At 43.0% G+C, this 16,959-nt stretch overlaps 1 protein-coding gene across 1 annotated transcript; it reads right to left on the reverse strand.

Moving 5' to 3' along the window:
- Positions 1–15,015: 15,015 nt before the first annotated feature.
- Positions 15,016–15,744, reverse strand: NEUROG1 (neurogenin 1). Its single transcript, XM_063083930.1, has one exon. The coding sequence runs from the start codon at positions 15,742–15,744 to the stop codon at positions 15,016–15,018; it is 729 nt and encodes a 242-aa protein (XP_062940000.1).
- Between the last annotated feature and the right edge of the window lie 1,215 nt (positions 15,745–16,959).

The following is a 16,959-nucleotide window of genomic DNA, read 5'->3' on the forward strand; positions in this document are numbered from 1 at the left end:
GCTTGTGCCCCATGCTCAGATGCCTGGATTTAAATCTTGCCCTCATCACTTACTAGCTTTGCAGCCCTGGCCTTAGATTCTTCATCCCTAAAATGGTGATAAGAGGGTTGCTGAGATTATATAAACCAATGCAATTTAAGGTGCTTGGCTTGTTGCCTAGCCCCTGGTAAGTATACAAGAAAAAGTGTTGATTACTGATTGATCTATATGAAACTGCCATTTCTGTGGCTCAAATATCAGCAATTTAATATGGTTCAACCTAATCATATATTCATTATTATTACTCTTCTGCTTGGTTAAAGATCATGATGTTTAAAAGACTGTGATGTGGAAGTATGCTCTGGGCCCAGTGAGGCAAGCCTGGAGAGGCAGAAAAGTATCTGAGAAAAAGAAATGGACTTGGAACCAGATGCAGCTCTGAGCCCCACCTTCTCCTCTCATTAACCCTGTGACCTTGAGTGAGCCACTTAACCTCTGAGCCCCCTGCCTCATCTGTGCTGCAGATATAATAATCCCTTCTACTTCACTGGACTCTGTGAGGCTAATGTTAGATGATGGACGTGAAATTGGTTTGTAAACTGGAAAGCACTGTACTCATGTACTCATGCTCACAGAGAAGAATTCTTGAAGGCAGTGAGATTTGAATCAGGGCTTGAACCAGACCATCGCCAGATATGATAATATCCCTCTTAAGTCCTCTAATCACAGCTTTACATTGGAAGTATAGTAATGGCCCCGAAACTCAAATTGCTGTGTTAGAGTCAAGTTGCACCAGTCAAGTTTGTAGCTAAGGCCTATAGCCTTCAGCACTGTAGGGACCATCTGGTGACCAAAGAAAGATCATCTTATTACAAAGGGTAATTGGCTTGTAGCTAAATCAGTCAATAGCTAATATATATCAAGCTCTTTCAATGAGCCAGGCCCAGTTTTAGCTCTTTAGGTGAATTGCTTCTCATTGGAACCTTGAAGAACCCTATAATATAAGTGGGCACTATCATTATCCTCCTTTTCACAGATGAGAAGACTGAGGCAAAATGAAGTTAACATTTAGAAACTGACAGAAACAGACCGGTGGGTTACATTGGCTGAGTGCCCTCAATAAAAGTCAGAATCACCCATCCGCAGTTGGTCTGGTAAAAGGGAGGCAGGCCCAAGGGCCCTCTTTCTGGAGAGCTGCAGCTGTTCAAGCTGCTACTATTGTACTTGCTGATGGGAGTCCTGCTCTTCCTAAGCAGCCAGGGAGAGCCATGTTTTGCTGGGAACTTGCAGGCTGTGGGAATGGCTCCACCCCTCCGTGTCTGTGGTCAGCCTGCTCTGTACCCTGCTGACAAGTGAGGACTTTAACTCTTACCCCTTCTCTTTTATAGGCACCCCCTTTGGTATGAAAAGTAATGCTCAACTCGCTAGCTTTTCCCATGTAGTCTGAGTCTGTGCTTTCTCCAGAAAGACCTTGTTTCTTGCTCTTCCTGGGACTAAAGCCTTGGCACAGAGTCAGCAGATAACATGCCCTTGTGGAGGTCCCGGACAATGAGGGGGAGATTTGGCTTCTATGACAGAGAGGCACAGTGATACAGTAGCTTAAAGAACAACGTTATTTCTCATCACGTAACAGTCCGAGGGGAGCAGGTTCCTTCCATGTTGCTCCACCAGTCCCTACGGTAGCGCTTCTCAAACTATCTGTGCTGAAGGACCCAGTTTTTACATTTTCAATCCATTACAGGTAAAAAAGTTTTTTGTAAAAAATAATAAAATAATTTTTTGAAAAAATGAAGGGAAAAAACCCCCAAAGACATACAAAAGACATGCCTAAATTATTTTATTATTAGATACAAACACACAATATTACTTATTTAAATAACTATAAAAGCTACTAAACACACCCTCTCAATTTCTGTACTTACCTCTTCATAGACGGGTGCTGGACAAGCCTTAAGAAGCAGTGGCCTGAAGCTTGGTCATGGTCCTCACAGCCGAATCTGGGTTACTATCATGTTGGTCACATCCAGGTGACAGCCATGGGAAAGGAGAACGGAGTGAAGGCCCCACCACATCCTGTGATCATTTTTTATATTTTAAGTCAGGTTTGTTGAGGTATAATTTACAGAAAATAAAACTCACCCTTTTAAGATGTAAAGTTGTATAAGTACTGACAGATTGTTTAACTACCCTCACAATCAAGACATAGAACCTTCCCAACTCCCCGCCAAATTTTCTCTTGCTCCATTTAAAATTAATATTCTCTCCCTCTTGTCCTTGGAAATCACTAATCTAATTAATGTCCTTATATTTTTGTGTTTTTTAAATGCCATACGAATGAAATCTTACAGTATTTAGCCTTTTGAGTCTGGCTTTTTTTTTTTTTTTTTTTTTTTACCTAGCATAATGTTTTTGAGATTTACTCATGTTTTTACATGTATCAATAAATTGATTTTAATTGGATATACAGTACAATTTTTATATCCATGCTCTTGATGGGCACCTGGGCTCACCTGATACAATATGAATAACGCTAATATAAACATTTGCGTAGAGGGTTTTGTGAGAACATATATTTTTATTTATCTTATGTCAATACCTGGGAACGGACTTGCTGTGCCATATGGTAAGTGTTTGTTTAACTTCATAGGAAACTGCCAGACTGTTCCAGTGGTTGTGCTATTTTGTACTCCTTCCAGGAATGTATGAGAGTTTGAGTTGCTCCACATGCTAGGCAGCACCTGGTATTGTCAGTTGTCCTAATTTTAGCCATTCTAAGAATTGTGGGGTCATGATATCTCATTGTTGTCTGAATTTTCACTTCCCTAATGACTAATTGTGTTAACCTATTATCATGTTCTCATTCGCTATCTCTTCTTTGGTGGAGGGTTCAATTTTTTTTTTTTTCGCCAGATTTTAAATTGGGTTGTTTGTTTTATTATTATTGAGTTGTGAGAATTCTTCATATATCATAGATATCAGTTCTTTACCGAATGTGTTTTGTTAAGTATTTTCTCCCAGTCCATGGTTTATCTTTTCATTTCCTTAACACTGTCTTTTGAAGAGCAGAAATTTAAAATTTTTGATAAAATCTAATTTATCAATATTTTTCTTTTATGGTTTATGCTTTTTGTGTTTCATTTAAGAAATCTTTGCCTAACCCAAGATCACAATAATTTTTTCCTCTGTTTCCTTCTAAACGTTTTACGATTTTAAGTATTACATTTTGAGTTAATTTTCTATATGGTATGAGGTATGGGTCAAAATTTGTTTTTATTATATGTGAATATCTAATTGTTCCAGCACAATTTTTTGTAAACACTGTCCTTTCTCCATTGGATTACCTTGGCATCTTTGTCTAGAATTAGTATGTGTGGTTTTATTTCAGGATTATTTATTTGGCTTCGTTGACTTTTAAGTATATCCTTTCACCAACACCACACTACGCAAAGTCAGGTGGTACACCTCATCCAATTTCGTTTTTGTGTTTCAAAACTGTAGGTGCAGGTGATCATGTTGTCTGAAAACAATGACAGCTTTATTTTTCCTTTCAAATATGTATGCCTTTTCTTTCTGTTTCTTGATTTATTCTACATAGGACTTTTAGTACAATGTTGAATAGGAGTGGTGAGAGCAGACTTCCTTGTCCTGTTCTTGATTTTAGTGGGAAAGTATTCAGTTGAAGTATATGAGCTAAAGTTTTCTCATAAATGCCCTTTGTCATTTTCTTAACTATTTCTGGTTTGCTGAGAGATTTTTATCATGAATGGATGTTGAATTTTGTCACATGACTTTTCTGTATCTATTGTAATGATTATATTGTTTTTCTCTTTTAGTCTGTTGATAGGGTATGCATGTATTACATTGACTAATCAAATATTGAATCAAATATGCATTCCTGCGGTAAACTCCACTTAATCATGATACATTTATCCCTTTTATATACCTGCTGCTTTTATATATCTACTGGTATATATATTTGATTTACTAATATTTTGTTGAGGATTTTTACATATATATCCATGAAGAACATTGTCTATAGCATTGTTTATTTGTTGCATCTTTTGGTTTTGAAGTCAGGATAATGCTGGCTTCATAAAATGAGTTAAGAACGTTCACTTCTCTATTTTCTGAAAAAATTTCTATAGAATTGATTAATTTTTTCCTTAAGTGTTTTATACATGCTATGGACTGAATTGTCCCCCCAAAATTTGTGTGTTGAAGTCTTAATCCCCAATGTGGCTGTATTTGGAGATGGGACCTCTAAGGGAGTAATTAAGGTTAATTGAGGGTCATAAAGGAGGGGCCCTGATCCAATAGGATTAGTGTCCTTATGAGACCCCACACAGCTCTCTCTTTCTCACTCTCCACACAAATCCATGTGAGGACACAGTGAGAAGATGGCCATCTGCAAACCAGGAAGGGGACCCTCAGCAGAAACCAAATTAGCCAGAACCTTGATCTTGGACTTCTACCAGAACTGTGAGAAAATAAATTTCTTTTGTTTAAGGTACCCAGTCTATGGTATTTGGTTGTGGCAGCCCAAGCAGACTAATACAATAGAATTTTTCAGGGGAGGCATCTGGGCCTGAAGATTTCTTTGTGGGAAGGATTTAACCACAAATTCCTTGTTCTGATTATCTCTTTCTCCTAGATTAAGCTTTTGTAGTTTTTGTCTTTTATAAAATTTGTTCATTTCATCTAAGTAATCAAATGTATTGTCATAAAGCTCTTTATAATATCCTTTATTATCTTTGTAAGTTCTGTATGATGTGTAATAATGTTCAGACTTTCATTCCTGATATTGGTAATTTATCCCTTCTCTTTAATTGATGAGCTTGGTTAAAAGTTTATCAATTTTGTTGATTCTTTTTTAAAAACTAAATTTTGGCTCTGTAAATTTTCTCTATTGCTTTCTGTTTCCAATTTTGCTGAAGTTTGCTCTTACCTTAATATATCCTTCTTTCTGCTAGCTTAGTTAAATTCTCTTCTTTTTCTATTTTCTTAAGAAGAAATTTAGATTATTGAGTCAAAATCTTCCTTGTTTTCTAACGTGAACTATTAATGCTATAAGTTTCTCCCTAAGCACTGTTTTAGCATCTTCCTACAAATTCTGATATGTTGTGTTTCCATTTTCACTCAATTAAAAATATTTTCAGGTTAATCTTGTGACTTCCTTTTTAATTAAAGGGTTATTTAGGAGAGTGCTGTTTAATTTCTAATTATTTGAGAATTTTAAAGAAAATTTTCTGTTATTAATTTCAAGTTTGAGTCTACCATGTCAGAGAAAATACTTTGTATAACTTTAATTTGTTTAAATTTATTGAGATTGTTTTATGGCCCAGAATATGTCTGTCTTGGTGAATATTCTATATATGCTTGACAAAAATATATATTTCTGCTGTCGTTGGGTGGAGTGTTCTACAAATGTCAATTAGATTAAGTCAGTTGCTCAGATCTTCTATTTCCCTACTGTTTTTCTGTCTACTTTCTCTATAGATTACCAAGAGATGGGTCTTGAAGTCTTTATAATTGTGGATTAGTCTATTCTTTCAATTCTATAAGATTCTGTTTCATGTATTTTGAAGAGTCAATAAGTGCTTACACGTTTAGAATTGTTATAAATTCGTGATGAATTGACCCTTTTGTCATTATGCAATGTCCCTCTCTATACTTGAACATATTTCTCATTCTAAACCATATTTAGTCTGATAAGAATATAGCCACTATAGCTTCTTTTGATTAATATTTGCATGATATACTTTTTTCCTTTATTTTATTTTTTTTTTGTTTTCCTTTCTTTCCTTTTACCCTATGTATATCTTTATATGTGAAGTGGATTTCTTGTAGAAGCAAATAATTGAGTCTTGCTTTTTTTGTTCCATGTGACAATCTTTGCCTTTGAATGTAATTTACATTTAATGTGTTATTGGTGTGACTGGATTTAAATTTGCTGTTTTCTGAATTTTCTATTTGTCTTCTCTGTTCTTTGTTCCTTTTTTCCTCTTCTTTTTCTGGCTTCTTATAGATTAATTAAATATTTTTTATTATTCCATCTTATTTCCACTATTGGCTCGTTAGTCATACCTCTTTTACAATGTTTGTTCTCCTAGGGTTTACAATATACATTGTTAATTTATCTGACCTATCTTCAAAGAATATTATACCATTTCATGAAAAAATGAAAGAATCTTAGAAGAGTGTAATTCCCTTTCGTCTCTCCCATTCCTTGGACTATTTTTGTCATATATTTTACTTTTACATGTTATAAGCCCCATAATACATTTCTACTCATTTTGTTTTGCACAGCCAATTATCTTTTAAAGTGACCTAAAATAAGAAAAAAAGAGGTCTTTTACATTTATTTTTACCATCTCCTTCATTATTTCTTTGTGTAGATTCAAGTTTCCATCTGACATCAAATCTCTTAGAGATACAAGGAAAAAAAAAAAAAAAACCCAAGGTTTCTTTAACTATTATCACACAGTCACTCAGTACAACACTTTACCTCTGGTCACCAAAACATGTGGGGATTTCTCCCCTCTAGAAACCAATTCTGCAGTGGATGCTCCAGTGCACACCAGCTGGGTGTCCTCCAATTCAATTTAATTCTGACACTGTCTACCTGGTGATAGCATCAGATCCCACAGGTTGAGGGATCAGTCCCACAAGGCTACTCCCACTTCAGATGCCAATCGTAGCAACAGGTTGTTTGTCCTGTGCTTCTGACCTACGCCTATAAATTGGGGTTCCCAAGAGCCCCTCTTTGGGTTTAATTAATTTGCTGGAGTGGCTCACAGAACTCAGGGGAACACTTTACTTATGTTTACCAGTTTATTATAAAGGATATTATAAAGAATACAGAAAAACAGCCAGATGGAAGAGATGCATAGGGTGAGGTATGGGGGAAGGGGTATGGAGCTTCCATGCCTTCTCAGGGTGTGCCATCCTCTGGGAACCTCCATGTGTTCATCTACCAGAAGCCCGTCCAAACCCTGTCCTTTTGGATTTTTATGAAGTCTTCCTTATAGAGGTGTGATTGATTGCATCACTGGTCATTGGAGATCAACTTACCTTCAGCGTCTCTCCCCTCCGTAGAGGTTGGCAGATGGGGCTGAAAGTCCCAACCCTCTACCCCTACCTTGATGCAATCTAGGGGTCCCCAGCCATCAGTCATCTCATTAGCATACAAAAGACACTCTTATCACTCTGGAGATTCCAAGGTTTTAGGAGCTGTACATTAAGAAATGGGGAAAAAGATCAAACACATATTTCACAATATCACCAAACCACTTCTTCATGAAGAGATTTTCTTAACATTTCATGTAACACAGGCCTACTGGCAATAAATGTTCAAGGCTCTTGTTTGAAAAAGTCCTTATTTGCTTTCATTTTGGAAGGGTCTTTATTTGGTGGGTATAGAATTCTGGGTTGACAGTGTTCCTTTCAGCATGTTATGGTATCACTCTATTGTCCTCTGGCTTGCATAATTACTTCTGATAAAAGTGCTGTATTTCTTATTTTTGTTCATTTGTATGCAATGTGTCTTTCTTTTCTTCCTTTGTCTACCTTCAAGAGTTTTGCTTTATTTTTAGTTTTCAGCAGTTTGACTATAATGTGTCTAGTTTTTTTGTTGTTTTTTAAAAAACTTATTCTGCTTGTTTCTCAGAAGCTCTGTAATTCTTGTATCTGTGCTGCGAAGTCTTTCACTATTTTTTGGAAAATTCTCAGCCATTGTATCTTCAAGTATTTCTTCTGTTCTGTTTCTTCTCTCTTTTTCTTCTGGGACTCCAATTATGTGTATGTTAAACTATTTGCTATTTTCCTGCAATTCTTGGATGCTCTGTTCTGTGGTTTTCCCCACCCACTCTTTTTTTTTTCTTTGTGTTTCAGTTTGAATAAAGTCTATTGACCTATTGACTTCAAGGTTACTGAGTCTTTCTTTAGCTATGTCCAGGTTCCTGATGAGCCTTTCAAGGTAACTTTTCATCTCTGATATCCTGCTTTATTTACTAGCATTTTAATTTGACTCTTACTTATAGTTTCTAATTCTCCGCTGAAATTCCCCATCTATTCAAGCATTTAGTCCACCCTTTTCCACCAGATCCTTTAATAGATCAATCATGGTTATATAAAATTTCTTATCTGAAAAATCCAATGTTTATTGATTACTTCATCTCTTGGGAGTAGGTTTTTTTCTTCATACTTTTATTGTGTGTGTGTCTTGTGATTTTTCATTAATGCTGAGCATTATGTGTAGAAGAACACTAGAGACTGAGGCATAATTTTATGCCTGGACATGCATCTTCTTTTGTCATGCAGTTATTATGTGAGTATTGGCTGGGGGGGGGGGCAGTGTTCAGTTATTCTAATCAGGAATTGAACTTTGTGTGTGTTTTCTTCTTGTTATTGTTACCTTCAGTGCATCATAGGCTTTTAATTCCCTTGGCAGTGAGCCGTTGTTACTATGTGCTTTTATTAGAGGGGGGTGGGTGCCAGAGGATTTTTCTCTGGTCTCCCTCAGTTTTCAGCCACTCTTGCCTGCTTGTGCCCAAGAGAGGGGCATCTCTCTTTATGCTTGTATCCTTCTCCCAGCCCTAGACTGATGTTGCTTGTTACTCATTGCTAGGCTCATAAAGGGATCCAGCCTCAGTCTTTGGCAAGCCCTACACATCTTGGCTTCACAGCTGGAGATTTCCAGCACCTTACCTCCTTGGCAGCCAAACTCTGTCTTGGTTTTCTTAGGAAGGAATTTCCTGTTTCTTCCCTTGCATTAGCAGACTCTGTTTAGTACTGGTGTATGAGGGTACCTCAAAAAGCTCATGGAAAGATTTGTGTTATCTTTTAATTCTATTTTTTCCATGAACTTTTTGAAGTATTCTCGTATGATCCTAGACATTTCCACAGGACATAGGGCATTTGCTCCTACTCCTCTTCCAGTAGCAACTGATCTTTGCCTTTGTTCTGAGACAGTTTCCTACTCCACTATCAGAAGCAGGTGGGTTTTATTTCTATTCCTCTCCAGAAGCAATAGATATTTGCCTGTATTCTAGGGAAGATAGTGCTCCTTCCTTGGTGGCTTAATACTTTTGCTTTAAAGATAGAGGTGTCTGGGAAAGTGAATAGAGCTTATGCCTATTCCCTAGCAGCAGTTGCCCCCTGAGCACCTTTGCCACCAAGGAAACTCTCTTCAGTATCCTGCCCTGACCTGATCTTTCTGTGAGCATCTGGTGGAGGTCCATGGATAAGAACTTGCAAGTAGGGGTAAACTTCCCTATTCTAGCTCACACTTGGCTTTTAAGATTTTATTATAATTTTAACTGATTTCTTCTCACCTGTCTTAATCCATCTCTCTTTCTCTTGTGCTTTGCCCAAGGTGAAACAGTTGACATGCCCAGTCTCTCCTTAGAAGGTCTTTCTCCTCTTTGTAATTTAATTACCTTGGGACCTCAGCTCTCTGTTTGGCTCAAGTTGTAATTTGTAGATTATCTGGCTTTTTCTCATTTTTAGAGTAGGAATGATGCTCTTTGTAGCTTTCTACATTTTACACAGAAGTGCAAGTTCCCACTATCATCTTAAAGTCCTAATCTCAGAAGTAGCTCACAGCATTTCCACTCAGTACAGTCTACCAAGCAAGTGCACAGTAAGTGTTCAGGTTGTGTCAGGATGAGCATAACCTAATAGCACTAAGCTGCATATTATTGAGGGCCAGATGCAGTTCTTTAGATAGAGTGAAGATCAAATTTGAGTTGATAAAGCAATGGCATGCTCTGGCCCTCATCTTTTGCTTGTATCGCAATGACTTGAGACCACCTTGGCATAATTTGGGTGCACATTGTCCTTCACTCTCAAGATGGAAGAAGATATATCTGTCAATGACACAGTGGTCTTCACCTGAACAAGAGAGTGATCTCAGCAGGCAGCCAGTGCTGGCATCTAATCCCTGCCAGAAGGATAGCATAAGCTCAGCCATCTGAAACCCCAACATCCAGTTTTGGCTCCTTTCCTCCAGGGTTGCCTGGCTCCCAGCCACCAGTCCAGCAAGCAGCAGGTAAGTTCAGTGCTTGTTCAGAGTGTTTGTCCTGAGCCATCTCCAGGAAGCAACAGCTCCTAAAGTGAGATGTATCCTTGGCATATTATTGGTTTAAGGCCATTGCAACAATTGGTAAAACTTACCATGAACATTGTCTAGGCTAAAATCTTCACCATTAAGCTCTTTGGTGTTGAACCTTACGGCCTTGGTTCTCTTCTTGGCTGAGGTTGGAACAACCCTAGAAATCTTTTCTAAATGAAGCCTAGGTCTCTGTAAGATGTGCAGGAACTTTCTAGCCAGACATGGACTGGAAAACAGGCTAATTTTTCACAAGAAGATGCCACTAGCCTCTTAGCTCTGCTGGTGCTGCAAACTGATGCCCCAGGTCTTTGCCAAAGAACTCACCCTCAACCCTCTGCAGGCTAGTTCTCCGCTACGTCAGTTGAAGGAGTGGGGGGATTGAGCCCTTTTCCACATTCAGCTCAAGGCCCCGTATCTGGAACCCTGCCTGTAGCTGTCTATGATCCTGGATCAGGCTAGGCCTCAAAAGCTAAGCACGTGACCCATAATACTTTTTGCTTTGCTGCACTTCATTTTTATTCCTTGAGAGACAATCTAAGAAACAGCAGGAATGCCGGAGCCAGATTACCTGGGTTCAAATCCCAGCTTTACGATTTGTGAGCTGTGTGTTTTCAGGCACATTATTTGACTGTGCCTCACTTTCCTTATCTGTAAAATGGAGACAATGATATCACCAACCTCATGGGTTGTGAGAATGAAATAAATTAATATGTTAGAGTGTTAGGAACAGTGCATAGAACACAGAGTAAGTGCAATATCACTGTTATCTAGAATACTGCTGCTGATGATGTTATTCAGGGCATTGTGCATGGCATCACAAGCCCCTTTCCCTGTCCTTATGGGTTTTCTCTGAGGCATTTGTCTTAGGCCCCAGCCCAGACAAAGTTATGGTTCTCTTGAGCACCAATCTGTCTTTATCTTATGGACACCAAAACTCATGTTTCCATCTTTTGCTTTGGGTTTTAAAATGAGCAGTTTTAGTCAAAATTAACCATTCCTATTTTGTAGAGGGCTTTTGGGGATGGACTCTGTGTCTTCATTACTCCTGACCCAAATCTTTGAAGTCATTCTTGATTTCTCTCTTTCTTTCAATCCCAATAACAAATCCTGGTGTTTTTTCCTTCAAACTACAGGCCGGTTCTGACCACTTTTTTTTTTTTTTTTAATTCACTTTTACCATATGTGCCCTTCTTTAGGACTAATATGCACATGCTTAGTTGGGTCCCAAATTCTGCCCTGGCCCTTACAGTTTATTATCCATGTAAAAACCCATGTGGTCTTTAAAAATATGTCAACTCATAACATTCCTTTGCTTTCAGCCCTCCAATCCCCTTGAGAAAAACCCACAGTCCTTATAATAGTTTACAGGCTCACGTGATTTGCAGTGATTCCCTCCTCCCCCATCTTTCTATCAGTCCTTGTCCCCTGTGTCCTCTGTTTCAGCCACATCAGCTTCCATGCTGTCCTTTGACTTCTGTGCATGGCCACAGCATTCTACTTGCTGTGCCTTCTCCATGGGGTGCTTCCCGCCCCCGGGTATTGGCAAGGCTTGCTCCCTTCCTCTCTCTATTCAGGCTCAAATGCCACTGCATTAAAAGTCCTTCCCTGACCATCTTTTCTTAAAAAGCAATCTTTCCCCCACCCTGGCATTCATATTCCCCCATATTTTACTTTCTTCTCTTCAGGGCGTTTCTTCTCCTCAGCACTTACCACAATCTTTCATACATTTATTTTGTCTTTCTCCACTACAGTATAAGCTCCTTCAGGCAAGGACTTTGTCTGTCTTGGTCACCTTGGTGCCTAGAAAGTTGCTCAGTACATGGCAGGGGCTTGATAAATAATCATTAGAGAAATGAAAGAATGAGTCAAATCTTCATTTTACTATTGCATCCTAATCTTCCCTTTCCTGGTTTCTCAAAGGCTTGGAAGTAGTATATAAAAATACATGTTATACCAGGACAAAAACAAATGAAAAGATCAAGGTAGATCATAAATAAGCCTTCTGAAGTGCCAGCTAGTTCCTCAGTGGAAGATTATGCTGAGGATAGTGAAACGTGGCTGTCAGTGGAAAGTTCCATGCTCTATGGTTGATTAGAATATTGTGGTAAGCCCTGCCCTGCCTTCACAGACACCAGTGGATGAATGAGAGTTTGCTGCAGGAAGAAAAAGACCCCTGAGCTGGGGACAAGCATTTTGAATCACCTTCTTTCTTTTCTCTTTTTTGAGAGCCCCAAGGGCTGCACATATATCCTTGCTTCCTTAGAAGAATAGTATTAACTGGCAGGGGTGGAGATGCCCCCCAGCAAACGATGACGTTAAAGACATCTTTACAGCAAGGTGCTCTGGGGTCCTGCACCTTCAGTTGTGAATGAGTTGTGAACCTATTGTGGCAACAAAATTGAGAATACAGTTTGCTATTCTTCAGTCTTGGTGGTAGTGTTTCCCCCTGTTTTCATGCGGGCTCTATGCAGCTGTATGAGCCAAAGCTCCTACTCCAGCTGTTTGCTGGTGGTTTTCCCAAGGATTCTGGATGATGATAAACACAATCTGCTGTTTTCTTTCTCTGTCCCAGACACATGCATCTATATCACAAGAGTCTCCATAGGGGATCACCCTTCTCGCAGACCCAGTCTGAGCCCCTTGGAAAGCTAGAAGAAGTTACTTCTAAGCATCCTATGCACGGGAGAGCAGAAAATCTGATGCCGCCCATTTGTGTCTTTTGCTCTAGGAAGACGCAAAGCTGGTAGAGTGAATTAATTCTGAGACAGACAATAGAGTGGGCCCTGGGCTGAGTCCTTCTACAGACAAAACTTTTTCCTTACAGCGTTTAGCAGAAGTGATTCTGTCCTCAGTCTTCACAACTTCTGAAGCTTTTCTTGGAGGACTTTTTGCCTCTGCTCTGGGGCCAATTTGAGAAGGCATCCAACTTTCCAGAACCTTCCACAAAGGAGCCTTTTTATCTGAAGGAGGGCACCTTGCCGGTGGCTAGACTTAGCAATGTCTGCTGGAGACCTAGAGTATGAGTCTATGGACCCAACTCACTAGGATGGAGGGAAAACGCTTCCACGGGAGAGCATGGTATCTGTGGCCTTACTCTGGCCCTCAACTACTCTGGCCCTCAACTTCTATTCACCTCCTAAAATGGATATAACTTCTCTAACAATACAGAATACCATTTTTCTGAATTCTTCCCTCTCCCCACCCCCCACCACTAAATAACTATATCCATGAAAAGAGGCAGCCCATTGGAAAAAAAATTTGGGTCTCAATGTGGGGTAACTTGTGAGCTGGGGAAACAGTCAGTGATGGCATTTTAGGAACTACGTCTTCTAATTATCCACATTCTGAAATTTAAAATAAAAGCTGCTTCTGGCGGGTGCTGTTAGATAATTGTCAGACAACAGGCAAACATACCGCAGCCAGAAAAATCCCCACTGAGCTTGGGCGGCTGATTTCTCTGGCAGTAAATGAAAGCTTTGGCTATTGGCCCTGAGGACTGGCAGAGCAAGCTCGGCACCCCTCCCACCCTCTGCGTGTACCCCTCCCCCCACTGTGGGCCACAGTGGGTGTAAATGTGTGTGTGGGGTGCGGGGGGGAGGCACCCTAGCTCACAATTTCAGGCAGCTGCACACCCCACTCAGGGACACCATATCAGCATAATTCATCCCACACCTCACAGCCAGGGTGAACCCAGCCTCAATAGACAACAATTTGGAGGCATTGTTTACAAATCAATTTCCCCCTCTAAATAGGCTGTTTTAAGAGTGGACCCTTCTGCTTGCCTAGCCTAGGCCCACCTGTCACTGGGACTTCCTAACCAGTGGTCACACTGTATTGATCTTTTTAATCCCCTCTTTTTGAAACACAGAGCCAGCTGATGTGGAGTTTGTCAAAAGAAATACTCTCCCACTGCTCCTACCTCTACAGGTAGCTGCGTGTCCAGCGCTAATTCCCCACTAAAAAGTCTTAATTGGCTTATGGGGAGCCTGAAAGATCTCCCTTGTGTTAACAAGGTGAAAGGGAATGATGGATCCCAAATGCTCTAGTCTGCCCTTACCCGTTTCTTGGTGGAAATCAGATGCATTTTATTCTTAAATTGTTTTTGAAACAGGACTGGAGGGTTTGGAGGTGGGGCGGGGATAGTGTTTCACTTTAGTCGTTGGGCCACCAGGAGAAGGGAAGAAAAGCCCCAGAGACACTAACATTAGGCAAGAAACTTGGTGACTTATTTTTTAGTTTTTATTTACACGAAGCATCTGCAGTACAAAAATGTAAACTTTGAAAGCTCATAATAATAGAATAAACTCTTTATGTAAAAAATACATTTTCATATGAATGAAGTATCTTGAATAAATTAAAGTACTCTCCAGCCCAATGCCTGAATAGCTACGCAAGAGTCTCTCGGGTTTTTCCTAGAGCGAGCCTGCAGTGGTGGGGGCCGGGATCCATAATGCATGAAGCCAACTCCTTGTCTCTCCTTTTTAAGCCTTTTCATTGTATTGTCAGCCGGCTCAAACCGAATTTTCATGCTCGTTTTTCTTCATTAGAGTTCTACAAATTGTAAAATTGACTTTTCACCTCGTCTTCAGGGGCTGATCTGTTCCTTTTCTAAATCACACTGCAGTGGTGGCTGGGGTCAGTTCTGAGCCAGCCACAAAGGAGGTTTTGTGGAGTTCAGAAAGTGCAAAAGGAAAAGCCATCTCGGGGCGGGTAGGAGGGGCCCGGGGCTGAGGGCTGGAGAAACAGACCAAGGGGCAGCCGCAGCGAGAGTGCAGCGACCTAACAAGCGGCTCAGGTATCCCCCACCCTTTTAAAGCTCCCGCTTCCTCCCTTCGCCTGGAGTGGGGATCCGAAGGCCGCAGCTGGGGCCCCATCTCTTGCCAGTTGAATGGGGGAGGGGAAAGGTAACGGTGTCTACAAAGGGCCTAGTGGTAAGGGATGAAACAGGGCGTCGTGTGCAGCAAGTCTTTGGGCAGGCCTGGGAAAGAGAAAAGGGGATCGCTTGGGCCATAGGCGTAGTCTTCGGAGGCGGCGGGACTACTGGGGTCAGAGAGTGGCGAGGGAGCGGCGGCGCAGGGGGAGGCGGCAGCACCGGAGCCCCAGGACTCGGCGTCACTGGCGGGGCTCGGGGGCCCGGGTAAGCACGGGGCGCACTGCGGTGGCAGGAGGCGCTCCCGGGCACCGCCCCCGGGCAGCCCTTGATCGGCCAAGCGCAGTGTCTCGGCCAGAGCCCAGATGTAGTTGTAGGCGAAGCGCAGCGTCTCGATCTTGGTGAGCTTGGTGTCGTCGGGGAAGGAGGGCAGTACGCTGCGCAGTGCGTCCAGCGCCGCGTTCAAGTTGTGCATGCGGTTGCGCTCGCGATCGTTGGCCTTGACGCGCCGGCTCCTGCGCAGCGAGTGCAGCAGCGCCTCGGAGCGCACTCGCGCCCGGCCCCGGCGCCGCCGCCGCTCCTGCTCGTCGTCCTGCGCCCCTGGAACGTCGGACTCCCCGGAGATCCCGGGCGCGCCCCTGCAGGCCGGCGCAGGTGGTCCCGAGGCGGAGGCTGGAGGTTGGAGCCTGGCACAGTCCTCCTCTTCGGTGAGGAAGCCGGACAGGTCGCTGCTGCTGCTGGGGCAGTCAAGGTCGGAGAGGCAGGTCTCCAGAGGCGCTGGCATCTTTGCGCTGTGCAGGACCGACGGATGGACCGAGGGCGCTTATAGAGGTTAGGAGCCCGGGCTGAGGACAGGGCCGCTGGGGCGGACTTACGTTCCGAACTGCCGAACGGCCCGAGGTTACTCTGTGGCCGCTGCGGGCACGAGGGACTGGAAGGGCGCAGGGACGCACGGGCAACTTGGCCTCGCCTCCTCGCCTCGCCTGCAGGGGCCACGCGCCCGGCTCGGTCTCCCGAGTGATGTCGCCAGCAATCAGATCAGCTCGTGTGAGCACCGAGTGTGGCACACGACCGGCCTCAGGACCCCTTAAGTACCCGGCACAACAATGGGCGCCCCCTCCCTTGCCACCTCCGCCCCCGCGGCAGCCCTGGTGAATGAAACGAGGCGGCAGGTCGGCCCCGTGCGGCGCCCGGGTATTTGCATAATTTATGCTCGCGGGAGGCCGCCCCCGCCCCTCCCCCCTCCCGGAGCGTGCCCGTAATTACCGCCGGCCAATCCGCGGCGTCGCGCGGCGGGGGACACAGCTAGGGCTAAGCCGGCTCGGTCGTCTCCAGGCAGTGAAACAGGGGCGGGGGCGGCCGGCGATTAGCGGCCTAGGCACGCTCCTCCGGGAGCGGGAGCCGGCCGGAGCCCCTCGCTGGGGTGGGTTGGGGAGGCGGGGCGCGGGCAGGAAAGTGTGAGCGGCGAAGCGAGTTGCGGAAACCTGGAGCCAGCTAAAGCCTGGGTTCGTATCTCCTCCCCAGCTGCTGAGTTCTTTAGCCTGAGTCTCACTTTTCCCATCTGTAAAATGGAACACAAGTCCACCCTGTGGAGAATGATATAAGCCGATGTTCGTGGGACACTTGGCAGGGCGCTTTACAGACCGTTGCTATATGCAGCACCCTCGAAACGGGGGGGGAAACCATATCCAAACAGATGGGCGAATGGCCGGGCGAGAATCACGGCGCACAGGGCAGGGATAGGCGCCCCTGCTCCGCCCAGGTTGGTGAACAAGCAGGAGAAAAGAATCCGTTGACCTTCGCCTGGTGGGGGACTGGGGTAGGAGAGGAGTGCGGAAAAGAAAAGATTGGGCGATTTCCCAGATTGGGTTGAATCTTGGCCTCGCCATTCCCTTCTCCCCCGCTCTTCCTCCTTTCTCCTCCCCCCACTGCCGGATGACTCTTGAAGTAACAGAAGTGTGTGAACCCCCTCCCCTCAGGCATCCCTGAGACCTTGCTC

Source organism: Cynocephalus volans, chromosome 2 (genome assembly GCF_027409185.1).
Source record: "Cynocephalus volans isolate mCynVol1 chromosome 2, mCynVol1.pri, whole genome shotgun sequence".
Taxonomy (NCBI): Eukaryota; Metazoa; Chordata; class Mammalia; order Dermoptera; family Cynocephalidae; genus Cynocephalus; species Cynocephalus volans.

Excerpts from the sequence above, each read along its gene's own strand:
- NEUROG1 (XM_063083930.1), bottom strand. The coding sequence starts at position 15,744 with ATGCCAGCGCCTCTGGAGACCTGCCTCTCCGACCTTGACTGCCCCAGC.